At 58.1% G+C, this 26593-nt stretch overlaps 1 protein-coding gene across 1 annotated transcript in view; it reads left to right on the forward strand.

Annotated features, from left to right (window-relative positions):
* Positions 1-26593, forward strand: part of CROCC2 (ciliary rootlet coiled-coil, rootletin family member 2) — a 72607-nt gene that overhangs the window by 15330 nt on the left and 30684 nt on the right. The window contains 14 exon segments of the mRNA XM_076005403.1: positions 816-992; positions 4481-4564; positions 5608-5796; positions 7528-7624; positions 7881-8075; positions 8265-8440; positions 8945-9015; positions 10002-10507; positions 10893-11039; positions 11356-11586; positions 19937-20130; positions 24395-24522; positions 24895-25040; positions 25592-25768. Of these exon segments, the coding sequence (XP_075861518.1) occupies positions 816-992; positions 4481-4564; positions 5608-5796; positions 7528-7624; positions 7881-8075; positions 8265-8440; positions 8945-9015; positions 10002-10507; positions 10893-11039; positions 11356-11586; positions 19937-20130; positions 24395-24522; positions 24895-25040; positions 25592-25768 (2518 nt within the window).

Below are 26593 nucleotides of genomic sequence, written 5' to 3' on the forward strand. Positions count from 1 at the left end.
GCAATCCTGGGTCCCCAACACTGACCCAGCCCCAGTACTTTCCCAGCACCCCAGAAGTACCCCCATCACTCCCAGCAGTGACCCTGTCCTCAGGCCCCCCAGCCGCTCTCTGCAGGGCAGCTGGGAGGGGCTGAGCCCCCCAGCCCCGTCTCCCAGGGCCGGGAGGGTGAGCAGTTGTGGAAAAATCTCACAGTTGTCCACCCTGGGGGTGCTGGGAAAGGAACGAAAGTGCGGAGGAACGTTGTGAAACCCTGTTGTGACGGGAAATGACCCAAGTGGAGGCTGATGCCCGAGGACCTCAGAGTAGCGGGGAGTGACCCGCCGTGGCCCTGCCCTTGGCCGGGAGGTGCCGAGGCCAGTCGGGTCTCCTCGGTGCATTTGGGGTCCCTGCCTGCAGCCCGTGTAGACCCGTTCTTGGTGGGCACCGGCCCGGGGTTCAGGAGAGGCCACTCCCCTCCCGGGGTCCCGACTGCCCCGCACACTGCCCACCCCCAGACGGCTCCTCCCTCCGTCCTCTGCACCTCGTCCTGGGCGTTGAGGACCATCCGAGGCCATGGGGGCAGAGCCAGGAGAGCAGGGGCATGTGGGGAGACCGAGGCACTGGGCTGGCACCTGGGAGGGCCACCCTGACGCTGGCCTTTGGTCTGGGGGCCGCTGTGAGGCCACTGCGGGTGGTCAGCGCTGCACCACTTGTGGGGGCGGCCGGGCCCGGGGTCTCGGGGCTGCATTTGACCCCTGATTTGGGGGCTGGGACCCCGAGCACCTGCCTAAGGAGAGGCCACCGCGCGCCAACGCGGCTGCTTCTGTCTGTGCAGGAGCACCGGCCTGTCCCAGGTCAACGCCCTCCTGCGGGAGCAGCTGGCGCAGATGCAGAGGGCCAACGACGCCCTGGCCCGGGAGCTGGCGTGGACGACCGGCCTGGCGCTCCGCCTGCGCCGGGAGCTGGACCCGAGGCGCGGGGCTGAGAGAGAGGTGCGCCCCGGCTCTCGCCCGCCCACCCCGGGGCGGCCGGCTGCTGGGGTGCACGTGGCTGGGGGGCAGGGACCGGGAGAGGTGCACTGGCTTCGGCGGCCGTCCCTCCTGGGGGCAAGACCACGGCCCCCTGCCGCCACGCCATGTCCCGCACCCGGCTTGGCCATAGGAGTCCCCGGAGCGGGGGACTCCCCGGTCCCCTCCCCGTGTGAGAGACGGGCGCAGGACCCCACGAATGAGGCACGTGGCCGCATCCCGGCTCTGGCGTGGACCCCCTGAGTTCAGAGGCAGGCGGTCTTCGTGGGCCTGGCTCCTGGTCACACTCCTTTCTTAACTTCAAGAAAGGTGGCCCCATTCACCATCCTTTCGGGAATAATTTTTCGGAGCTGGCCTTTGTGAGAGGTGGAAAGTGCGGGTCCCGTGTCCCCCTTCCCTCAGGCCGCTTATTCTCAGAGATGGGAAGTGCCCACGCGTCAGCAGGGTGGAAAGTGCGGATCCTGTTTCAGTCTGTTTTAGACTGGCCACACACAGCACTTGGACGCCAGGGCCCCCCCCCCGGCCCCCCGCCCTCTCACAGCCACTGAGAGCTCGAGCCGTGTGGGCGTCTGGGCACAGCCCCAGAGGACGGAGGCGTCCGGGTGCTCACGGCCCTGCTCCCGGTCAGGGGATGTGGGAATGTGGGACCCCCAAAGGTGTGGTCTCGAGCAACCCCCGTGTGGTCTGCTGCTGGGGCAGTCCCGGAAGGGGCCGCAGGCGTCCCCACAGCCCTCCATCGGGGTCTGCAAACTCTGCACGCACCGTTGTCCAGGTTTCTCTGCCGAAGCCGCCTGGAAAGCGTGCTTCCTCCAGGTGGGGGCAGAGGCCGGAGGAGGCGGCCGTGTGCTGGGCCTCAACTGCCCTCCCCACGTCCACCATGTCCCTGGACAAGGTGGAGGTTTGACCTCACTGCCCGGGCCCTGCACAGCTGCAGACCCGGCCAGCCAACTGAGGCGCGGGGCGGGGGGCACCCTCCCGTGCTGGAGCATCCCTGAGAGCCGTGTGTGTCGTCACAGGTGATCTCTGAGGCTGGCCTCCCGGCACGAGATACCTGGACAGGTGGCGTCCGCCACGGCCCGGTCGCCGTCCGTGCACTGCTGGGCTGGTCACGGTAGCAGCTTCCGCCACGGGCAGACAAGTGCCCTGGCAGGAGCCAGCCCCGAGCTCACCTGGGGTCTTTGTCATCTCCTTGTCCTTGGCAAACATTTCACTGGCCACAGGTGTTTTCTCTCCGCACTTTAAAGATCCCCTTTCTCTGTCTTCCGGCTCCGCTGTGGCCGGGGAGAGGTCGGCGTCCAGGCTCCGGTGCCGGCCGCCACCCGGTGAAGGTAATTTGTCCTCTCGTCTGGCTGCGCTGAGGGTCTCTCCCCAGCTGTGGGGTCCTGTGGCTTCCCCAGTGGTCTACGTAGGAGCCGATATATCCACCTGCTGCACTTTTTGCCCCAAACACAAAAGCTGATATTTCCGCCCGCCACCCTAAGAGGGTTAAATTCCAGATACTGTTTTTTATCTTTAAGAGTTCAGTTTTGATTCTTCCTCAAATATCTTCCCCTTAACTCACGTTTTCAAGCCTCTCGTTTGTTTGTTGGCTCACGTTAAACACGGGGGATTTTGCATCTGTCAGGCGTCCCAACACGTGAAGTCTTCCGAGGCCCGACTCTGTTATTTCCGCTGGCTCTCGATCGTGGTGCTTTGTTTGCTTCCTTGTGTCTTTGGTGACTTGCTATCTTTCAGCTGAAAGCTGCTTATTTTCCTTGGAACTTGGTGAAAAATTCTTCAAAACCTGGGGTGAATGTCGTAGTCTTTCCTAGACAGGATTTTTATTTGCTTCCGATGGGTGCCTGGCGTCTCTGACAGTCTCCGGGGCCACGTGGAAGGAGATTTTCAGCTTGGGATTTTTTTGAGACCACCCAGGTTGTGTGAATTCAGGCTGCAAACTGTGCGAAGTCCAACTTGTGGTTCCAGAACCGCAGGGAAGATTGTTTTCCTCTGTTGAGCGTTCTAGGCGGGCATTTTTCCTCACAGTCTACTGCAGGGGCACGTGTATGTGTGCATTCATGTATGTGTGCATTCGTGTATGTGAGCATACGTGTGTGTGTGCATACATGTATGGGCATGTGCACACATGTGTAGAGGGTATGCCAGTTCTCCCCTAGCTCACCCACCTCTGGCATACTGTACTGAGAGTGAAGTTCCTGGGGCAGCAGCCTGACCCACACATGGGTCACACTTGGGGTGGCCCTAGACTCAGCTCTTTGCCCTGAGCCCCTTTGGTCAAGGAAACCGGTGTTCAGGTTGCCGAGTTTGGTGAGAAACCTCCTCCCTTCCTCTGGGTGCTCCGAAGTCCCCAGTTCCCGCCTGGTGCTCCTGACCGCTTTGGCCAGCCCAGCGGTGCGTCCAGAAGTTGAGTCTGGAATGTGGCGTGTTGTCGGGGCAGGTCAGCCCCGGTGCCCGCCCCTCTGTGCCGTGGGGAGGTGTCTCACCCTGCCCTGTAGGCGGTCAGGACCGGGGAGGGTGGGAGGTGGCGTGGCTGCAGCCAGCGTGACCTCTGAGTGCCAGGCGCCGGGAGCCGTGCCCTGCAGCAGGTGCACAGCAAGGCGTCACTGGGCTCCCGAGGGTGACCTCAGAGGTGGCATTGGGCGCGAGGGTCAGCGAAGGCTTCCCGAGGAAGAGGTGGCCGTGTGGGCTGCCCGGGCGGGAGGTGGGTGTGCCTGACATCTGAAGCACACAGGGGCGTGTGGGTGAGGCCGGGAGGGGCGGGAACTCGGGAAAGCACCGGGCGTCTGTCCCTGCTGGGGCCCCAGAGGTCAGAGTGCAGGAGGCTGCGGGGTGGGGGCCAGGAAGGTGGTGCGGGGACCCCGACAGCCTGCTGGGCCTCAGCCTAGTTCTCCGCACGGCTGGAACCGCTGAGCACCCCCGGCCCAGCCCCTTCCTGCCCCACAGAGAGACCCCCATTCACTGCAGCCCCATCCGCCCTGCCCCGGCTCAGCAGGCCGCTGCCCCGTCTGCCCTCCGTGCTAGACCGTGGGCTACGGGTGGAGACCCTCCCTCTGCTTCTGTCTCCCCCAAACCTTGAGGGTGCCAGGCCTGCGCCTGGACGTCAGATCCCTGCAGACCAGGAACTGCCCTGTGTGCCAGTCCCAGCAGGGGAGCTCTGGTCCTGGGCCCCAGCCCCAGCACTCACCCCCCAGCGGGCCGTGCTCTTCAGCGGTGGGGCGCCCGGCACGGGGGCTGCCCCGGTGGGAACCAGGGTGTGGTCCCTTCCTTGGAGGGGGGACACAGCACTGTCCCCCGGGTGGGGGCCTGGGGCTCCCCTGCCTGTGGGGCACGAGGGCTTCGGGACCTGGTTGGCTTCGCCCGGCCCACTCCAGCCCCACGGAGCCGGCCCAGCGGGGCGTCGGGGAGAGAGCGGGCTTGGAGGGTGCGTCCGGCCCGCCCGAGTGGACACGGCCTCTTGCCTCCAGACCCGGAGGCGGCCCCGGGACTTCCTCCTGCTGTGGAGACAGGCCTCGGCGCTGCGGACACACCTGGCTGAGCTGCGCACGGCCACCCAGCGGTGAGTGCCGCCGCCCACCTGGGGCCCCGCCCACCGTGGAGGGGGAGGGGCACTGGGCTCCCGGTGGGTCTGCTCTGTGTCCCTCACAGGCTGGTGGCGGTAGGTGGGCGGGAGTGGTCGCCAGGGCAGGGGAGGGACAAGCACACATGCGCAGCAGGGGACCTGGGGGGGGGCGGGGGGTGGGGAGCAGAGCAGTGACAGGCACTGTGATGGCCACCTGCCTGGATGGGGTCCTTGCTCGGCACCCCACACGGGCCTGTCCTGGTGTTGCCTCGGTAGCCCTCAAAGTACAGCACCCCACTTTCACACGAGGAAAATGAGGCTCGTCCTGCCCAGCCTGGCCGCACCCCTGCTCGCCCTTCCGCAGCTGCCCCTGTACCCCTGCTCGCCCCTCCCCAGCTGACCCTGCACCCCTGCCCGCCCCTCCCCAGCTGACCCTGCACCCCTGCCCGCCCCTCCCCAGCTGACCCTGCACCCCTGCCCGCCCCTCCCCAGCTGACCCTGCACCCCTCCCCGCCCCTCCCCAGCTGACCCTGCACCCCTGCCCGCCCCTCCCCAGCTGACCCTGCACCCCTGCTCGCCCCTCCCAGCTGACCCTGCACTCCTGCTCGCCCCTCCCCAGCTGACCCTGCACCCCTGCTCGCCCTTCCCCAGCTGACCCTGCACCCCTGCTTGTCCCTCCCCAGCTGACCCTGCACCCCTGCTTGTCCCTCCCCAGCTGACCCTGCACCCCTGCTTGCCCCTCCCAGCTGACCCTGCACCCCTGCTTGTCCCTCCCCAGCTGACCCTGCACCCCTGCTTGTCCCTCCCCAGCTGACCCTGCACCCCTGCTTGTCCCTCCCCAGCTGACCCTGCACCCCTGCTTGTCCCTCCCCAGCTGACCCTGCACCCCTGCTTGCCCCTCCCAGCTGACCCTGCACACCCACCTTCACAGCTGGTCATGGCCCAGGTGGGATTCCCCCGAGGGCAGCCAGGCCAGCGTCTCCCAGCTGGACCCGCAGGCGTGTCCCGAGGCTCAGCCGCAGGTGCCCCCTTGTCCCCAGGGGTCTCGCCGACATGCGGGCAGACGCGGCCAGGACCGCCCGGCGCCTGCGCACTGCCTGCCTGAGCCTCGACTGCAACCTGCGGCTGTCGGCGGGCGGCGCCCTGGGGCAGCAGCTGCGGGACAAGGTCGGGGAGATGCTGCAGCTGCAGGGCCGCTGGGATGCGGAGAAGGTGGCGCTGCAGGCCAGGTGGGTCCCGGCCAGGTGGGTCCTGGCCAGGTGGGCTCCCGGCCAGCAGGCCCACAGGGGAGGGCCAGAGGGTCAGGGGCACCCCTGCACCCCCCAGCCTGCCGAGCAGCTGTTTCCCAAAGTGCAGCCGCGTCACTCGCGTGCAGTGCGGGTCCCCGACGTGCACCGACATTCGGACCCCAGGGCACGTCGACTGTGGCACTCCCGTCCATGATCACTCTCCCAGTGGCCACAGAACGTCTCTCAGGCGGGAGGCCTGGACCCCGAGCCAGTCCCCTGGGAGCAGGAGTGAGGATGCCCCTCATGTTGAGGATTTCAAGGAACCTTGTGGTTGGCTCCCAGAAGTGGAATTTTCAGGTCTAAAAGCAGGAGGAGTTTGAAACCAGCCTGAGCAAGAGCGAGACCATGTCTCTACTAGAAATAGAAAGAAAGTAATTGGCCAGCTAAAAAAAATATATATATATACAAAAAATTAGCCGGGCATGGTGGCGCATGCCTGTTGTCCCAGCTACTCGGGAGGCTGAGGCAGGAGGATGGCTTGAGCCCAGGAGTTTGAGGTTGCTGTGAGCTAGGCTGACGCCACAGTACTCTAGCCTGGGTGACAGCGTAAGACTGTCTCAAAAAAAAGCAGGACCCTCTTCTAGGGCTGGGAACTTGTCTTAGGTAAATGGTTTAAGGTGCGGTGGCTCACACCTGTAATCCCAGCACTCTGGGAGGCCGAGGTGGGAGGATCATTTGAGCTCAGGGGTTCGGGACCAGCCTGAGCAACAGCGAGAGCCCATCTCTAACTAAATAAAAATAGAAAGAAATTATCTGGACAACTAAAAATATATAGAAAAAAAATCAGCCGGGCATGGTGGCGCATGCCTGTAGTCCCAGCTACTCGGGAGGCTGAGGCAGGAGGATTGCCTGAGCCCAGGAGTTTGAGGTTGCTGTGAACTGTGACGTCGCCACGGCACTCTAGCCCAACTCTGTCTCCAAAAAAGGAAAAGAAAGAATCTGAGGTGGGCAGAGGGGCCAGGCCCACTCCTGCCCCGGTCTGTGGGCCTCACAGTAAGCATAGAAGGTTCCGGACACAAACCCATACCTGGAGCTCAGAAGTCTCTCAAGAGCAGCTGCAGTAGAAAACGGGGAGGCAGCCCCCCCCCCCAGTGAGGCCTACCTGCTGGCCACGAGCTGCTCCCACAGAACCTGGGGGCCAGGGCTGACAGGCACAGTCCTCCCCACTCTCAGGGGCCAACCGAGTCAAACACACCCGACTCAGCCCCAGAGGACCCAGACAGCCTGCTGGGGCAGCGCCCAGGGCCTGGGCCAGGTGATCTGGGGCGGAGGGAAGGGAGACCCAGGTGCCATGGGGGAGCCACTCACTGGCTGTGACAGAGGTGTTCCAGGCAGAGGGACCAGCTGGGGCAAAGGCCTGGCGGTGAGCACGCCATCTGCAGTGCCGCACGGATGGGGCAGAGCCTCAGGCAGCCACTGGCGTCAGGCTGGAGAGTTGGGTCAGGGTGTGGGCCTTGAATGCTGAACTCGGGGCCTGCTCTCTACTCCTGAGACAGTGGGAGCCATTGAAGGTTCTATAGTGGGAGAGGCATGTGGTCTGACCAAGGGACTGAGGCCCACCCAGAGGGTCGCCCCAGCACCAGCAAAGAGGTCAATGCCAGTGGGAGTCTAGACAGAGCCAGGGCCTCTTCTTCAGGGCCCCCACCCCATGCCCCGCCGACCTCTCCCCAGACTCTGCGAGCAAACGCAGCTGGTGGAGAAGCTCACAGAGCAAAACAGGCAGCAGCAGAGAACCATCGCTTCCCTGGAGACGGATGTGCAGAGACTGGTGCGTGGGGCCGGGACACGGGTGGCTGTGCGCGGGGGTGTCTGTCTGCCTCGCTGAGAAGCGCCCCCCCCCTTCAGGAATCCCAGCGCAGTGGAGGCCAGGTGGCGGAGGACCGCTTGAGGGACGAAGTCTGGTCCCTGCGGCGCGCGTTGGCGAGCGTCACCGAGGTGCGGGCCTGTCTGCTGTCCTTCGGGTGTCCCGAGGCGTGGCCCTGCGGTCTCTGTCCCCTGCAACCCTTCCTCTCTGTGCCCGGAAGGAGGCCGAGGCCGACGCCGGGTGCCCGGAGCTGGCCTGGAGCCGCAGCACAGAGGGGGAGGAGCTGCGGAGCCCCCTGCGCCCCACGTCGCCCCAGCAGGAGGGGTCCCCACTGCCGACCCGGCCCCCAGCCACGCTGGACCCCGCGCTGCGGGCCGTGCGGGCGGCCATCGGGAGGCGGCGGCGGCGGGAGCAGGTGGGCGGTGCAGCCCAGGGGCACCCTCCGCTGAGGCGCCCTTACAGCCCTGCCACCGAGCCCCACGCCCCGGGAGGAGGCGACCACGGCCTCACCAGGGTCCTCTCTGGGGGGTCGGAAGCCCTGGCTGGGCCCTGGGGGCAAAGGTCTGCGGGGCAGAGGGCCTCACGCTGCTGCCCCACCGGGCAGGAGCTGCACGTGCGGCTGGAGTCCTCGCAGGCCGAGGCCGCCGGGCTCCGCGCGCAGCTGTCCGAGTGCCGGTGGGAGCTGCGCGCCTCGCGGAGGGACCTGCAGGAGCGCGCACGGGACCAGGCGCGCGCGCGAGAGGCCCTCGGGCTGGAGGCGTCCGCGGGGCTCCTGGGAAGGTGAGGGGGCGGGGCCGGTGGCGGCTGGGGCGGGGCCAGCGGCGCGCCCCCTCACTCCATGAGCCCCTCCAGCGGGAGAGAGAAAGCTCAGGCGTCCCCCAGACAAAGCCTGCCTTGTCCAGGCCGCCCCCTCGGATCCTGAATGCACCCTCCCCCTTGTCTGGGTGCCGGCTGGGCCAGTCCTGGACGTCCCCCTCCCATCACGGAGACGGAGTGCGTCCCGCCGAGTGCACCCCGCTGCCCTTCGCCTGCACCGCAGCTCCACGCCCCACGAGGCCCCACGCGACCCCATGCCTCCCCACTCATCCCTTGGGCTCTGCTCTGTCTCCTGCCCCTGCCTGGCTGCCCGGACCCCCCCCCCACTGCTGATCCCTTTGGGACCTTCTCCCTTCCCCCTCCTGGGGGTCTCCCCCTTTCTTCAAAAATGGCCCATATCACCCCAACTGCGCCCGCCCCGCTGGGTGGCCCGTGTGCCCTCCTGGTCCAGCGGGTCTGGTGGCTCAGGACGCTTCTGTGCCAGTCCTGCGGCCCTGCGTTGGTGGGGAGGGGCCGTGACACCAGCCCCCCCGGGACCTGTGAGTCCTGAGCAGAGGCTGAGCGGGGCTTCCCACATCTGCACTGCTCTGGGCAGGGACGTGGGACAGGCTGGGTGAGAGCTGGGTGAGCGGCGGGTCAGGAAGGCTTCCTGCAGGAGGCGGGGAGAGGAGGCCCACCCCGCAGGGAGCAGAGACACCCCACACGAGGCCGCTCCTGCTCTGCGTGGCCGGTGTACTGGGGGCCCAGTCCCACCCCACAGAGGCGCAGGGGGTGGGCACAGAGACGCAGGCGGATCTGCAGGCCTCCTGCAGGGGTGTGGGGATCCCAGCGAAGTGCAGGAGGCCTGGGGCGGGCAGGAAGGGCCTTCTCAGCAGGGCCCAGGCGTGTGCAGGCTGAGAGCCCGGTGTGAGCTGGCAGGGCCTGCATCCCAGTGGTAAGGCGTCAGGAGGCTGCTGGGGAGAGGGGGGTGGGCGAGTGGGCTGAGGCTCAGGGGGCAGGGGCAGGGGTAGGGGACCTGGGAGGGGGGCAGGGAGTAGGGGAGCTCTATGACTGGGACTCTGCTGTGGGTGACCAGCGAGGCCCCCAGAGTGGGCAGACTCTGAGCAGCAGCCTCGCGCAGGGCGTGTGACCCCAGGGTCAGGGCGGGAGCTGGGGAGGGTTGCAGGCTGGGGGCTGCCCCCCCTCCTCCCCCGCAGAGCTCTGTGCGGTCTGCAGGGCTGGCCTGGGGAGAGGGGGAGACCCTGGGTGCCTCGGGGCTCCCGCTGTGCCCTGAATGTGACCGGGGCCGTGCTCCTTCCAGACCTCCTCCCGCTCCCAGGGATAAGCGGCTCTGGGGACGGGTGGGGCTGGGAGGGGGGTGCAGCAGGAGGAAGAGCTAGTGCCAGGAGGGGGTGGGCAGAGCCATGGGGCGCCAGGGGCCAGGTGGGCCGGCAGCTCCGGGAGACCTGGCTCTGCCACCAGTGGGCCAGGTGGGCCTCCCAGGCCTCAGTGTCCTCATCCACTGAGTGAATGGGCGGGTTTCCAGCCTCACTGCTGGGGACAGGGGCCCTGATGGGGGGGCCAAGGGCTCTCCAGGCTCCCCCCAGGCTGCACTGTCCCCCCCAGACCCAGATTCCTGCTCCCAGCCCTCGTGCCGCCTGGCCACTGTGTGGGCCCTGTGGAATGGGCCCACCAGCGTGTGTGCCCAGGTACAGGTGCCGCACCTGCACGTGGACTGAGAACACCCCGCCCCCACCTCGCAGCCCTCACAGCACCCACCTCACAGCCCTCGAGCGCACGGCATGTGCCTTTGGGCGTGGAGGGCGCTGCAGGTGGCTGCCTCCACCCGTGGTCCTGTGGGGCGGCCCCAGCTCACCCTGTGGCGACCTCATGCCCCGTCCTGTGCTCTCCGGCCCCAGCCAGCAGCTGGAGGAGAAGGTCTCGGAGCTCAGGAAGGAGCTGGCCTCGGCCCGGGAGGCACTGAGCGCCGCCCAGCTGCAGAGGGACGTTGTGGAGAGCGAGAGGGAGGGCCTACGTGGAGCTCTGGCTCGGGTACGTCTCCACCCCTCTCTGCCCATCCCCACCCCCGGCCCACCCTGGCTTATTGGCCTCCTGTGCTCCTCTCTCCTGCCCACCTGGGCCCTCAGCCGTCACCAGGGCTCCCAAAGTCACCGACAGCCTCCCCTGCCCCTAGCCAGTGGGCTACACTTGCTGCTCTCACCCTGCCAGCCATGCCTGTCGCTCATGGCCTCTCCCTGGGCCTCCACCGCCCCCTCCTCTGATAGGAACCCCAACACCCAGAGGCCGCCCCACTGTGGGAATCTGGCACCCTGTCCCACCCAGAGCCCTGGCCCCCACAACATGGGGCTGTCTCCTTCCCTGGCACCAGCAGCTCTGCCGGGAACCTGAGCGTCCCTCCCTGCTGTCCCAACCCCAGGCCGAGTCCAGCAATGCTGACCTAGAACTGCTCGTGGGGAGGCTGAGGTCAGAGGGCGTGGAGCAAAGGGACTCCCTGGCCCAGATGGCTGCCCTGCTGGAAGGGCTGGCTCAGGACAAGGGCACCCTGAACCACCTGGTCCTGCAGGTGAGGTGAGGGCCCAGTGGGTGGGCCCTGCCTTGGGCCTCAGTTTCCCCCAGGGTAGCTGTGAGAGACTCTGTCCCAGCACTAGGTCTCCCAGGCCCAGGCCCCTCCTTCCACCCATCCTCCCAGATCTTTCCTGGACTGACCCCCCTTCCCCCACCAGCAAGGAGCGGGTTTGGGGGGAGGGGCAAGGGAGCCTGTGGCCCCAGCCAGGCCTAGGGGGTGTAGATCTGGATGGGAGTGGCCAGCCCATGGGGGTGGGGGTGCGTGGGCTGGATGCTGAGCCCTCCTGCCCCGCCGACCCCCCGCCCCCTGGCAGCTGGAGCAGGAGCGGGACCAGCTGCGGGCGCAGCGGACGGAGCTGCAGCGGGACTGGGCCAGCGCCCGGGAGCAGCTGACGCAGGCAGAGCAGCGGCTGGCGCAGGTGCGGGCTGAGCACCGGGGTCTGCAGCAGGCCTGCGGGCACCTGGAGCAGCAGCAGGAGCAGCTGGAGGGGCGGGCGGCCCAGCTCGGGCGCGAGAAGGCCCAGCTCCAGGAGCAGGTGGGCCAGGTGAGAGCATGGGTCCACACCACAGGGCTGTGGCTGGGTTGCAGGTCCTGCCACCGCTGGGAGTCCTTCGGGCTGGGACACCAGCGCTTTCTAGCTGCCCTGCTAATGCCTGCCCGCGGGTCCAGGCCTCGGGTCCAGCGATGTCCTTCCGCATGAGCCCCCACCCTGCCCTGCCCTCTGTCCTCTCTCCTGGTCCTCAGCCGCATTGCCGAACTCTCCATCCAGCCGCCCACTCCCTCCTGCATCCTCACAATCGTCCCGGCCCCGCTAACCTCGGTTGCGGAGGTTCAACTCAGTGGAGATCGGAACGGAGGCGGTTTGGGTCTTCCCAGTCCTGCCTGGTCTGTCCACGGGGGGCCTGCAGCGTTGGTCACGTCCCAGGCCCGGGCCACAGCCGGGACAGCACGGCCTCTTTGCTTTCAGACTCTGCTGCCCTGTGCCTTTTTGGGTCATCTTTTCCCTTTTTTTATTCATCCGCGTTGTTAAGCTCTTTTAATCCATGGTGTGAATAAACCACCTGTGCTAACTCACCCACCTGTCGCTGGACGTTCAGGTTGTTTCTGGTTTAGGGCTGTGATGGGCGAGCCTGGCGTGAACCTCCCTGTACGAGTCGCGCACACACGTGTTCACTTTCCTTAAGTAAATACACAGGAGTGAAACTGTGGACGCGTTGTGTGGGTAGGTGTGTGCCGATCCTTATAAAATCCGCACAGCCGTTTTCCAAAGTGGTCGAATCGCTTTTTCTCTGCTGGTGGCAATGTACTGTTCCAGTTGCTCCTTGTCATCATCAACATTTGGTGTTGTCTGTTCTTATTTTTTGCCTTTTTGCTGTGTGCGTGAAGTTATGTGTGGCTGAGGTTTAAATTTGCATTTCCGTGAAGCCTAACGTCCAGCACATATTCGTGTGCCCTTCGGATATTCGTACGCCTTTTGTCAAGTGTTCAAGTCTCTTGTCAGTGTTTAAGTTGGGTTTCTGTATTTTGGTTATGGATATTTAGGGGTTCTTTATATACCATACTTTGTCAGATAGATATGCTGTGAATATTTTTACCCAGACGTGTGGCTTGCCTCTATGTTTTCTTAAAGGACGGAAGATTTTAACTTTGGCAAAGTCCAGCTTACCAGTTTCTTTTTTTAAATGTCATGATTAGTATTTTCTAGGCCCTGTCTGAAAAATTTCTCCCTGGCCCACGGACAAGAAGATAACCCTCCTGTGTTTTCCTCGGGCTTCCACGTTTAAGTCCATCCCAAGTTAATTTTCATGTTATGTGGGTGGATCTCCAAGTGTGGTTTCCAGACTTGCAGCCTAAGTTTCACTGATCAGGACGTGTTAAAAATGCAAATTCTTGGCTGGGCGCGGTGGCTCACGCCTGTAAATCTAGCACTTTGGGAGGCCGAGGCGGGCGGATTGCTCAAGGTCAGGAGTTCGAAACCAGCCTGAGTGAGACCCCGTCTCTACCAAAAATAGAAATAAATTAATTGACCAACTAAAAATATATATACAAAAAAAAAATAAAACATTAGCCGGGCTTGGTGGTACATGCCTGTAGTCCCAGCTACTTGGGAGGCTGAGGCAGTAGGATCGCTGAGTCCCAGAGATTGAGGTTGCTGTGAGCCAGGCTGACGCCACGGCACTCACTCTAGCCTGGGCAACAAAGTGAGACTCTGTCTCAAAAAAAAAAAAAAAAAATGCAAATTCTTGAGCATTCAAGACCTACTGAATCAGAAACTCTCAGGATAGGGCCCAGAAATGTGTATTTCCATCAGCACTCTGGGCAATTCCGATGCACGTTACAGCGTGAGAACCACAGGCACATGGTACGAAGTAGGAACTTAGGTCTGCTATTTTTTGCACGTATATCCAGTTGCTCCGGCACCAGTTTTTAGAAAGACTCTCCTTGCTCTCCTGAATGCCTTGGCCACTTGTTGAAAGTAAATCGATCATAGATGTGGGGCTTGTTGATCTGTGCAAATCAATCTGTTCATTCATTCTTTCACCAAAACCACACCGTCTTGATTAGTATAGCTTTTTAGTAGGTCTTGAAATTGAATACTGTGAGTCCTTCCACCTGTTCTTCTTTTTCAAGACCGTTTTAGTTGTCCTAAGTCCTTTTTACACCCATATACATTTTAGAGTCAGCTCATCAATTTCTCCCCTCTCCCGTCCCCCAAGGTCCTGCTAGGACCTTGATTGGGATTGTGTTGAGTTTATAGATGAGTTTGAGGACACTGAGCATCTTAACAGTATTGAGTCTTCCATCTGTGAATGTGGTGTGTATTTTCATGTCTTTATTTAATTTCTCACAGCCGTGTTTTGTAGTTCTCAGTGTAGAGATCTTGGTGAGGTGAGGTGAGACCTGGTAAGGTGGCTCACGCCTGTAATCCTAGCACTCTGGGAGGCCGAGGCGGGCGGATTGCTGGAGGTCAGGAGTTCGAAATCAGTGTAGAGATCTTACATAACTTTGATTAGGTTAATTCCTAGATTTGATGTTATAAGTTATACTGCTGTTTTAATTTTATTTCCCTCTTATTCATTACTGGTACATAGAAATACAGTTTCATATATTGACTTTGAATCATGTAATCTTGACAAATTTACTAATAAGCATAAGGGTTTTGCATGTATATAATTTTGTCATCTATGAGTAGCAGCAGTTCTACTTCCTTATTTCAATACCTTTTTATTTCTTCTTCTTCTTCTCCTATTGCACAGAGACCTGAGACCAAAGTCGAACGGAAGTGGTGAGAGTGGCTGTCCTCCCACCCGACCAAATCCTGGGGAAGAATTCAGTCCTTTGCCATGAAATGTGATGTTATCTGTAGGCTTTTCATAGATGCCTTTATCAGATCGAGGAAGTTCCCTTTCATTCCTGGTATCTGACATTTTAAAATCACGAATGGCTGTTGAATCCTACATCTGCATCTTTTAAGATGGTCATATTATTGTTCTCCTTATTTTCTTAAAGTGGTGAATTATAGCGGGTAATTTTTTGGATGTTAAACCCACCTCTGGATACCTGAGGTAACTCCTACTTCGTGCAAAGTTGTACACTTTTAGATCCAATTTATGATACTTTGTTAAGAATTTTTGCATCTATATTTATGAGGAATGTTGGCCTGTAATTTTCTTTCCTTTGAATGTCTTTGTCAGATTTGGAATCAAGATATACTGGCCTTATAAATTGAGGTGGGAAGTATTCCCTTATCTTCTGTTTCTTTAAAGTGTTTGTGTAAAAGCAGTGTTACTTCTTCATAAAATGTTTGGTGGAATTCACTAATGAGGTCATTTGAATCTGGAGAGCTGTGAGAAAATAAATTTCTGTTCTTTGTAAGTTGTCTAGTCTCAGGTATTTTGTTGTAGCAGCACAAATGGACCAAGACATCCCTCTCCTCCTTTTTTCTTTTGTTGCTATATATTTTATTTCTGTAAATGTTTTATAAACCCTACCATATGTTATTAATATTTTTGCTTTGTAAGTGGTCATTTTGTGGGAAAGGGTCTGATAATGAATTCAATTTATTTAACAAATATTTACTCTGTTCAGATTTCCTATTTGTTCTTGTATCTGCTTCTCTGCATCCTAAGAGTTTTGCATGTTGTGTTTTTATTATAACTCAGTTCAAACTATTTTCTCATTTTCCATGTGATTTCTCCTTTGCTTGTGGATTATGTAGACATATATTGCCTGACTTCCAAATATGGGGATTTTCTGAACATCTTATTGTTACCAATTTATACTATAATTCCATTATGGTCAGAGAACATACTCCATATTATCTGGGTTTAAATCTGTTGAGGCAAGTTTTATGGCCCAACCTATTGTCTATCTCATTGAATATCCATGTTCATGTGAAAAGAATATGCATTATGCTGTTGTTGAGTACAGTGTTCTGGAAATATTAATTAACTCAAGTTGCTTGATAGTGTTTAAATCTTCCATGTCCTTACTGATTTTTGCTTACTTGTTTGTTTGGCTAGTGGTTTTCATCTACTTGTAATATCAATTACTGAGAGATAGGCATTAAAATCTCTATGACTGTGAAATTATTCTATCAGTTTTTGCTTCATGTATTTTAAATTTCTGTTAAGGCACATACACATTTAGTACTTTATGTCTTCATGATGGATTAACTTGTTGTCATTACAAAATGTCCCTTCTTATACCCTTCTTTTCTTTAGTAGTACTTTTTTTTGATATCTACTTTTTGATATTGATAAAGCTACACCAACTGTCTTATGCTTAGTGTTTCTATAGGATATCCTTTCCATACATTTATTTTGAACTCTTCTGTTTCTGTTTACTTAAAGTGTGTTTCTTGTAAAAAGAAAAAAAAAAGCTATATTATTGAGTCTTGCTTTTATATTTACTTTGACAATCTGTACCTTTTAATTAGAGTGTTTAGACCATTTACATTTAATGTAATTGCTGATATACTTCATTTAAGTCCACCATGTTGGTGTTTATTTTCTATTGGTCTCATCTTCCTCTAAAATTTTTACATTCTTCCTTTTTTGGCCTTCTTTTGGTTTAGTTGCGTATTTATTTAGTATTCCATTTTATGTTCTCTATTGATTTTTTTTAGCTATACTTCTTCTTGTTACTTTTAAATGATTACCCTAAAATTATGATATGCACAGTCTATATCCAAATAATATATTACTTCACAAAGAATGTAAGACTCTTACAACAATACTTATCCCTTGCTATGTTTTGAATGAGTCCTCTCCAAACTTCGGGTGTTGAAACTTAATGGCCAATTGTGATAGTATTAAGAAGTGGGGCCTTTAAGAGATGATTAGGCCATGAGGACTCCTCTCTCATGAATGGGATTAAAGCCTTTATAAAAGAGGCTTCATGCAGCACTTTTCTCTCACTTGCCCTTCTCCCTTCTACCACGTGAGGACACAGCATTTCTCTCCTCTGGAGGAGGCAGCATCAAGGTGCCTTCTTGGAAGCAGAGGGCAGTACCTCACCAGGTAACCAAACTTGCTAGTGCCTTGATCTTAGACTCCACAGCCTCTGGAAACATGAGAAAATAAATTTCTGTTCTTTACAAGATACCCAGTCTCAGGTGTTTTGTTGTAGCAGCAAAAATGGACTAAGACATCCCTCCCATCCTTTTGCTCTTCATACTACATAATAATATTTTATTTCCATGTATGTTGTTATAAACCCTACAATATGTTATTGATATTTCTGGTTTGTAAGTGGTCATTTTAACCTCCCTCCCGCCCTCCCTCCCCCTCTCTCTCTCTCTCTCTCTCTCTCTCTCTCTCTCTCTCTCCCTCACACACACACACATTTATACTCACACACACATTTCAGTTATCTGGTGAAATCCCCCACTTTCTAGGGTATGTTCCTGAGCACATTTATTGCAATATTTTTCATGTCTTTTTGTCTGATAATTTCAGCATCTGGATCCCATAATGGTCCTGTTCATATTGTCTTTTACCTCTTTGTTTTCAGTCATCTGGTCTTGTCTCCTGGAGTGCTTAATAATTTTTGATTGAATGACAGACTTTGTGTTTTTGTATATATAATTTGCAGGGATAATTTGAGATTCTGAATGATATAAATGTCTTTCAGAGGGAATTTGCTTTTGACTTTGGGAAATCAGAGTAGGAACAGACCACGTTTATCCAGCCTGCGATTTAGCTGGTTTATAACTGTGTTTCAGGCTTTTGTGCAGAGTGGTCTATTTCTGATTTACCCCTGGGTATAATATAATTCTCCCGTATTTCTAACAGGAAGTCTTGGCTGCGTGCCAGGGCCCCTACTCTTTGGTTAGCCCTAAACTCCAGGTTTTGTTTTCTCAATTCTTTGAGACTGCCAAAAATTCTACCCGATATCTCAGACTCTTAGCTGCCCATTTGTGTTCAGATTCTGGGTCCCTTGACTAACCTACACTGCTCATGAATTATAAAAATATATGTAAAAAAGCGGCACCATTAAAAAGCCCAATATAGACTCTCAGGGCGTCTCCTTCTTCTCTAATAGCTTCGTATCTCATGCCCTGGCTGCTCTGACAGTTCTGGACTCCAAGTTATGTCTCCTCAGTCTCGTAATCCTGCTGAAACCTTAGGCCAGGTTCCCAGCCTCTGAGCAAAAGCTTTACCCTTGGTTCCTGGGATCTAGGCCCTGTGCCCACTTAGGACTTGGCAAACACTTTAAGGGGGAAATCGGCTGTAGAATTTCAGGCTCACTTTAATACATTCCTCTCCGTAATCTAGCCCCTGGGACCTGAGTGCCTTGGTATCTCTCTAAAGCCTTCGAGCTGATTATTGGGCACCATGTTGTACAGCTTTCCTACTTGCTTTAGGCAGGAGGGCTGGGCCTCAACAATCTATTTCACCATCATCAGAAGCCGAAAGTCCTGGTCTTTGCTTTCAAAGAATATTTTCACGGGGTGTAGAATACTAGGATAGCAATTATTTTCTTTCAGCAATTTGATAAAGTGCATCCATTACCTTCTGGCTTTCCTTGTTGCTGTTTGCAAGTCAAACGCCAGTCTTACTGTTGATCATTTAAAGGCAATATGCATTTTTTTCCTCTGATTTTTTTTTTTTTTTTTTTTTTGAGACAGAGTCTCGCTTTGTTGCCCAGGCTAGAGTGAGTGCCGTGGCATCAGCCTAGCTCACAGCAACCTCAATCTCCTGGGCTCAAGCGATCCTTCTACCTCAGCCTCCCGAGTAGCTGGGACTACAGACATGCGCCACCATGCCCGGCTAATTTTTTCTATATATATATTTTAGTTGGTCAGTTAATTTCTTTCTATTTTTAGTAGAAACGAGGTCTCGCTCTTGCTCAGGCTGGTTTTGAACTCCCGACCTAGAGCAATCCAACCGCCTCGGCCTCCCAGAGTGCTAGGATTATAGGCATGAGCCACCACGCCCGGCCTTTTCCTCTGATTTTTAAAGATACGTTTCTTTAGCTTTGATATTCAGAAACTTTACTGAGATGTATCTAAATGGCATTTTTTTTTTTTTATTTATCCTCCTGGGGGATTGTGGTTCATGTCAAATCTACAGCTTTAAGTATTTTAGTAGATTTGGGAAATTCTTGGCGTGCATCTGTTCAAATACTCTCTCTGCTCTCCTTGTGAGGCCCTGCCTGCACACACAGTGGGCCTTCTCACCTTGCCGATGTGCCGATGACGTTCTTCTCTGTGTTTTCCGGCCTTTTGTCCTGCATGACTCAGTATGAGCGTGTCCTTTCCGTCGTCTTCCAGACCTGCAGTCTTCTGTCTCCTTTGCCATTGGGCGCATCTAGTAATTTATTACTTTGGGTTGCTGTATTTTTAAATTATGTTGTTTATGTCTAGTATCCAGGTCATGCCTTCCATCTTCTCGAACGTGCTAGTGGGCTATTTCAGTCTGTGTCTGATAACTCCGCTCTCTGCATAGCGGGCGTGGGAGCTCTACGTCTATTTCCTGCATGTGGTTTTCTTGGCGTGGGGTTTCACCCCTTGATCTGCCTGGTCATGCTGTTTGAATGCCGAATATCACACATAAAAATTATGGAAATCATCCGAGGATCTCTGTGATGCTAAAGTTCTTCCAGAGAGGGTTCACTTTTGCTGGGCAGCGGTGACGGTCGGGCCGTCCCCGCCATCCAATCAGCGACTGGGGCGGTTCGTGCCTGAGCTTCGGTTTCTACGAGGGGTCGGTCACCTGTTTCCGATTCATCCCTCCTGCTAGGGCCATGCCCTTCTCCGAATAAAACTTGAAACCTGGGGTGTTCCTCAGAGCCGCTCTGCTTTGCTGGCTCCGAGCTCCAGTGTTTGTGCTGCTAAAGGCCACGGCGCCGCGAGAATCTCTCCTGAGCATCTCGGTTTCTCCACCCAGACTCTGAGATCAGCACGTGCTTTGAGGAGAGAAGAGACACAGGTGGCGGCTTCTGCCCCTGTGTCCCCTCCTCCCCAAGGTCTTGGCCCCTTCAGTCCCAGCTGCCTTTGGAGCTCTCTGGGGCCTCGGACTCCCGTGGACATATTCGTCTAGATTTCCGTGATGTTCTCGACGGAAGTGTCGGTCTGCAACGATCCGGTCGTCTGTGACCTTCTGTTGCCGGTTTCCCTGCCCCCTGGGCACCTGTGGCCCAAGAGCATTGCCAATTACAGCGGTAGCTGGCTCCAGTCTGGGCGTGCACCCTTCATGGGTGCAGGAGGGGACGTCCCCTCTTTTTTCAAGACTCACACGCACGTCTGAGGTCCAGTACGCCTTGCGTCCGCCCCGTGCCGCTCTGCAGGGAGCATCTTCTGCCCACGTCCTTTCCTGCCTTCAGGAGCCCCCCCCCCACCCTCCTGCTCAGCCTCCCTCTGCGGGATGTCCCCTCCCTTCCTCCCACAGCTCACACGCAAGACACGGGCCCTGGAGGAGCAGCTGGCGCGGAGCCTGCAGGACCAGGAGACCCAGCTGGACGCTCTGCAGCGAGCCCTGCAGGAGAAGGACGCCCTGTCCGCGCAGCGGGCCCAGCTGCTGGCCGAGCAGGAGGCCGTAGAGAGGCAGGGCCAGCTCGAGGCCAAGGAGGCGGCCGACCTCAGGTACCCGTGGTCCTGCCACTCAGGGTCTGTCCTGTAAAGCTTTCCAGCGGTGAAAGAAACAGACACACACAGAGAGAGAGAGAGAGAGAGAGAGAGAGAGAGAGAGAGAGAGGCTGAGGCCAAACAACGTGGCTTTATGATGCGCTCCCGGATGAGGTTCTTGGGTCCCGGGGGGGGCGGTGCTGAGAAGTCGTGTCTGTTTGAAGGGGGTGCAAGCCTTTATGCTGTTTGGGGTGGGCTGGGGACTTCTGGCGGGAAGAGCCGGGGTGACCTTGGGTGGTCATTGAGAAATAGGAGGGGCTGGCGGTACTTGGGGAACCCAGGATCCAAAACGTTCTTGTCCGGGTGGACCTCTGGGTGTGGTTCTTCTCAGCGGGGCCTGGCAGTTTGTCCTTGGCGGGTCTGGTCTCTTGAGCCTTTTCTTTTTGATCTAGGGAGGGGAGGGGGGCCCCCCGCCACCAGCCTTACATGCCCCACATGGCCTCACCCTCGGAGAGCCCAGGACGGGGTGACACTCATACAGTGACGTAGAGCAGGCACGTGTGTCACTGCATGTGAGACAGCTGTCAGTGAGGGACAAACGGTGACTTGGGGGTGGGGCAGGCATCTGGAAGAGGCTAATCCAGCAAGAGCCCTGGGCCGCCCTCCTGCAGAGGTGGTGGCAAGCAGCAGCCAGCGGGAGGCAGACCCGGAAGGTCTTGCTCATGGATCTGAGGAGTTCAAGGTGAACCAGCTTCAGGCAAGGCTGGATCCAGGTGGTCCCACAGTGCCCTCAGGATCCTGCCTCACTCTCCCTCAGTGTTGCTTGATGGTGAGGGTATTTCATCCCTAGGCAGGTTGGCCCTGAGAGGTGGCCCGATGGCCAGTGGCCACTCAGGCTGCCTCCTCCAGAATGTACCATGCATCCTTGTCCCCACAAGGCCCCTCAGCCATCCTGAGCCGCGTGACTTCCCTGTAGCAACCCTGGGAGCCAGCAGTCGCAGGGCTCTGGTCGCCAGGCTTGGGTTGCATGCCCGTCCCTGGAGCCAGGGCAGGGTCTGAGGCCAAGAGTGGGGTGGAGTGAGCCCAGGACCCTAAGGGGCAACTCCTAGAGGCTGGAATGGTGCTCGCAGACAGGAACAATGGGTGCCCGCGGGCTGAACCGGTCAGTCCTGTGGCTTCTTCGGAAATCCAAAAGCTGGTGGCTTTCTGCACCTCAGCGGCCCTTCTCAGGAACGTGGAAGTATTTCTGCAGAGAAGATTTCCTCCTGGAATTCCAGAATCTGGGGCATGAGAAACCTCAGAGTCCCGGATGCCTGAACTTCTTCACGGACACAGCCCTCTTCCAAACGCACGCCTGTGCAGAAGTGGGACGGAGAACGGAAGGAGGCTGCTGCGGGCTGGAGCCCTGCCCACGCGCCCCCCTGGGTCCCCGGCGCTCAGAAGACCAGGGTTGGAGGCCCTTCCTCCCTGCAGCCCCTGCCGCCCGGAACACGCCCGGCCAGAGCCCTCGGCAGCCCGGACCCTGTCCCTGCAGCTCCCCGGACTTGCCCCTGACCCTGCGATCCCCAGGGTCACAGCCCGAAGAGCAGCGTGTCACAACAGCCAGCCCAGCTCCTGTCCACAGGGCTGCTCTGGGACGTGTCCGGGGCCACCCAGCTCTCGGGGTCCTAGAGCCCCGGACTGCCAGGCCCTGCCAGGCTGCCCCACGGGGACCCGCTCTCAGGGCTTGGCGTGCACACGGCTACTCATCAGCCAGCAAGACAGCTGGTGTCCCTGTTGGCCCCGCCCCAGGCGGCCTCACCCCTGCTCAAGCCCCCCCCCCGGGCTGCCGGGCTCCCGTGGACAGAGGCTGGACACGCACTCGGGCTCCAGGCAAAGACGCCCAACAACACAGCCGGGAGGCCACAGCCCGAGAGGGGACGGGCGGGCACCCAGGAGGAGCAGGGTTTGAGCGGACCCGAGGGGAGCATTTTCTCCATGCAGAGGTGGGAAGAGCGCCAGGTGCAGGACGCTTTGACGCCGGCGGTGGTGGAGCACGGGTGGGGCGTGGGGGGAGCCGTGCTCGTGGGTGCAGGGCGTGGTGCGGCAGAGAGGGAGGTTTCTGGGGACTCCACCCTGGTCTCGGGGAACCCCTCTCTGCAAACGGCGGGGCCCGGGAGGTTCTGATGTGCTCCGGCCTGGACAGTGGCCGGGGCTGGAGGAGAGACGGGCGCGGGATCCAGCCGGGGTCCCCCTCTGCCCTCCTGAGCCGGTCTGTTCCGGATCCTGCACCTGCCGGAGGGGGCTCCCTGTGGGTGTCTTTGTGGCGTGTGTTTGAGGAGCTGGTTTTTCACGGACGTGCACCCGGCGCAGGGCAGAGCGAGGCAGCGACAAAGCCTGCCGGTGGGGACTGGCGGGTTCACGGCCGGCGAATCTGCTGTCAGGCGTTCAGGCTGCGCAAACACACCTGAGGCTTCTTTACATATCGGCATCACGACGCACGGATGGTTGCTTCTGGGAACGGCTCCTTCCCTGCGAGAGGACAGGGAGTGGAGTCTCCTTGTCCTTGTTAAAAACCACATGTGCTGGCCGGGCGCGGTGGCTCACGCCTGTCATCCTAGCTCTCGGGAAGGCCAAAGCAGGAGGATAACTCAAGGTCAGGAGTTCGAGACCAGCCTGAGCAAGAGTGAGACCCCGTCTCTACTATAAATAGGAAGAAACTAATTGACCAACTAATATATATAGAAAAAATTAGCCGGGCATGGTGGTACATGCCTGTAGTCCCAGCTACTCGGGAGGCTGAGGCAGGAGGGTCGCTTGAGCCCAGGAGTCTGAGGTTGCTGTGAGCGAGGCTGACGCCACGGCACTCACTGTAGCCTGGGCAACAAAGTGAGACTCTTGTCTCAAAAACAAAAACAAAATACCTGCCTGTGCTCCAGAGACAGGATGAGCCATAATCCCTAAAAACATCTTTCCATTTGCTGGCATTTGAGCTGAGGGCAAGCACGGCCCTGTGAATAGCCACGGTGAGATCGTGTGTGTGTGGGTGTGTGTGTGTGTTAGTGTGTGTGTGTGTGTGCCGCCAGCACACGAGCATGTCTGTAAAACTGACGCCTACAAGCGGAATTTCTGGGTCAAGGATATGCACACTTCAGGATTTAAACACAAGTCTATCCGAGAAAAGAAAAAAAAATAATAAAAAGAAATAAATAAAATAATTAGAAAAAAAACCGATATGCACACTTGAGGTGTTGAGATTCCTCCCCACCCCAAAATTGTCCTCACACCCTTGCCGACAGAGGATGTTGTCACTGTGTCAAGCTCCTGCTAATCGGATGTGTCACTATCAACTCTGCATGGCTGATTCGAATCTCCCCGAGCACTAGTGACATCAAGCAAGTTTCCTGTGTTAATTTAGCCATTTGCATTTTCTTTGTGAATAGCAGTCATTTTTCCTATCTTGCTGTAGGATCGCTGTAGGATTTGTGTCATTTATTTGTGGGAACTGTTTGTATATGGTGGCTGTTAACTCTTTGTATGTTTAGTGTAGATTTTCCTCCAACTCCGTCCCTTGTCTTTTAAGTTGGTTTATGGCATATTTTCTGCAGAAACCCTACCCCTTCCTCTCTGAGTGTATTCAGACCTGCTGATCTCTTTATTTTTGCCTTCTGGCTTTTGTGTCTTGCTTTAAGAAGATTATAAAATATTCTTTTATATTTTTTCTATTGCTTTCATAGTTCTGAGTTGTTTGTGTTTTTTTTATTCACCCTTTTGTTTCATCTGAAACATATATATATATATATATATATTTATTTTTTTTTTTTTTTTTGACAGACTCTGGCTCTGTTGCCTGGGCTAGAGTGCCATGGTGTCAGCCTAGCTCACTGCAACCTCAGACTCCTGGGCTCAAGCAATCCTCCCGCCTTGGCCTCCCTAGTGGCTGGGACTACACGCACATGCCACTGTGTCCGGCTAATTTTTTATATACATATTTTTAGTTGTCCAGATCATTTCTTTCTATTTTTAGTAGAGACGGGGTCTCACTCTTGCTCAGGCTGGTCTCGAACTCCTGACCTTGAGCGATCCTCCTGCCTCGGCCTCCCAGAGTGCTGGGATGACAGGCGTGAGCCACCTCACTCGACCTGAAACATATTTTTATGTAGGATTTCACTGATTCTCAGAGGTTCAAGATGAACGAGGCAGCCTGTCGCTTTTCTGATTCGCGTGCCCGGCCCCGGCTCTGCGCCGTTCCTCGCAGGCAGGGCCTCACGGGCAACGCGCCGTTGTCTGGTGCTCTCCGCAGGGCCGAGAGGGACTCCCTGGAGAGCCGCCTCTTTGAGGCCCAGCAGCTGGCGACGCAGCTGCAGGTGCAGCAGGAGCGGCTGGCGGGAGAGGCCCGGAGTGCCCGGCTGGCTCAGCGCAACTCGCAAGGTGCCCCCACCGCGGCCTCCTCTGCCCCAGCCCCGCACGGCCACCTGCACAGCAGCCCGGGAACGGAGCTCCACCTGTGCTGCTCCCACCCCGCCCCCTGTAGCAGGGCGCAGATGTGGGCTTGGAGCTCGCGGGCCCGGACGGGTCGGCCACTCCTCGTCTGCGAGGGCCAGCAGGCGCCTGGGCCAGGCCGGAGCGGGCTCAGAACCAGGCAGAGGCCGCAGGAGCTCCTGCCCTGTTCCTTCCCTGTGCCCCACCCCGCAGTGCCAGCCACCCAGTCCCCAAGCCTGGCCACTGTCCCTCCACGGGGAGCTCCAAAAGGGCCAGGGGTCCCCCTGCACTGCCCCGCCCCGACACGCCTCTCGCCCGCAGCGGAAGCCGAGCAGCTGAGAAGCGAGTGGGAGGCCCAGGAGGCGCAGCTGCGGCAGGTGGCGAGGCAGGAGCGGGAGGCGCAGGGGGCCCTGGAGCGCCAGGCGCTGGCCCAGCTCGAGGACCTGGCGCGGCTGCAGAGGGAGAAGGTCTGCTTCCCAGCGGCCCACCTGGCCGCCTGCCTGGAGTCTCCCCGGTCCCAAAGACGGCAGCCCCCTGGTGGGGTGGAGCCCCGGGAGGTGGAGCTCAGAGGTGGAGGTGCCTGGGCGGGGGCGGAAGGACCGGGACCTGCCTACCCACCCCTCGGGGTTCAGGCTCCCCTGGCGCTTGTACTCGGGGCAGGCCCTTCCCTGCCTGGAAAGGCCAAACCGGTGTCGGCCGCCCTGGCTGCAGCCGGAGAGCTGGGGCTGGAGGGGCCGTCCCCCGCCCCCCAGGGCGCCCCCACTCCCGGAGGCCTTCACGCCCCTGGGCATCCCGTGGCCACTGTGGAGACGGGAACGGGTCGCAGGCAGGCGGGTAAACGTGGGGTGGTGGAAGCTGAGACCGGAACACCTCCTTGCTCCTGTGCCCCCGTAGGGAAGTCGGGGAGGGTGCGGCTGGACTGGACACCCCAGGACCCAGGGCCGGGGCCCCTCGGGGCCCCAGGCACCTGCGGTGGCACTCACCCTGACCTCAAGCCCGCCCCTTCTCCTCGGCCCAGGAAACCCTGAGTCTGGCCCTGGCGGAGGAGAAGGAGGCGGCCGAGTTCCAGCGGCAGCAGGAGAAGGAGCTGGCGGCCAGAAGCGCATCCGAGAGGGAGGCTCTGAAAGAGGAAATTCGGAGCCTGAAGCAGGAGCGGGATGAGAGCCGCCTCCAGCTGGAGCAGGAGATGCAACAGGTGACAACGTGGGGGGGGGGCTGGGAGGCAGGGAGGGTGCCCCACCCCTGCAGCTGTCCTCGCTGGCCACACAGGGCAGCCTGGCCACTGCCCAGGTGGACGCAGCCTTTCCAGGTCACCCGACTGCAGCGCCGGTGGAGAGACACCACCCAGCTACCCATCCACCCACCTACCCATCCACCTACCCATCCACCCACCCACCCATCCACCTCCCCATCCACCTGACCACCCATCCACCCATCTACCCATCCACCTGACCACCCATCCACCACCTACCCATCCACCTACCCACCCAGCTACCCATCTACCCATCCACCTGACCACCCATCCACCCACCTACCCATCCACCTCCCCATCCACCTGACCACCCATCCACCCACCCACCCATCCACCCACCCACCCAGCTACCCATCCACCTACCCATCCACCCACCTACCCATCCACCTCCCCATCCACCTGACCACCCATCCACCCATCTACCCATCCACCTGACCACCCATCCACCACCTACCCATCCACCTACCCACCCAGCTACCCATCTACCCATCCACCTGACCACCCATCCACCCACCTACCCATCCACCTCCCCATCCACCTGACCACCCATCCACCCACCCACCCATCCACCCACCCACCCAGCTACCCATCTACCCATCCACCTGACCACCCATCCACCCACCTACCCATCCACCTACCTACCCATCCATCCACCTACCCATCCACCTGAACACCCATCCACCCACCTACCCAGCTACCCATCTACCCATCCACCTGACCACCCATCCACCCACCTACCCATCCGCCTACCCATGCACCCACCCACCC

This window comes from Microcebus murinus, chromosome 8, assembly GCF_040939455.1.
Source record: "Microcebus murinus isolate Inina chromosome 8, M.murinus_Inina_mat1.0, whole genome shotgun sequence".
In the NCBI taxonomy this organism is placed as follows: Eukaryota; Metazoa; Chordata; class Mammalia; order Primates; family Cheirogaleidae; genus Microcebus; species Microcebus murinus.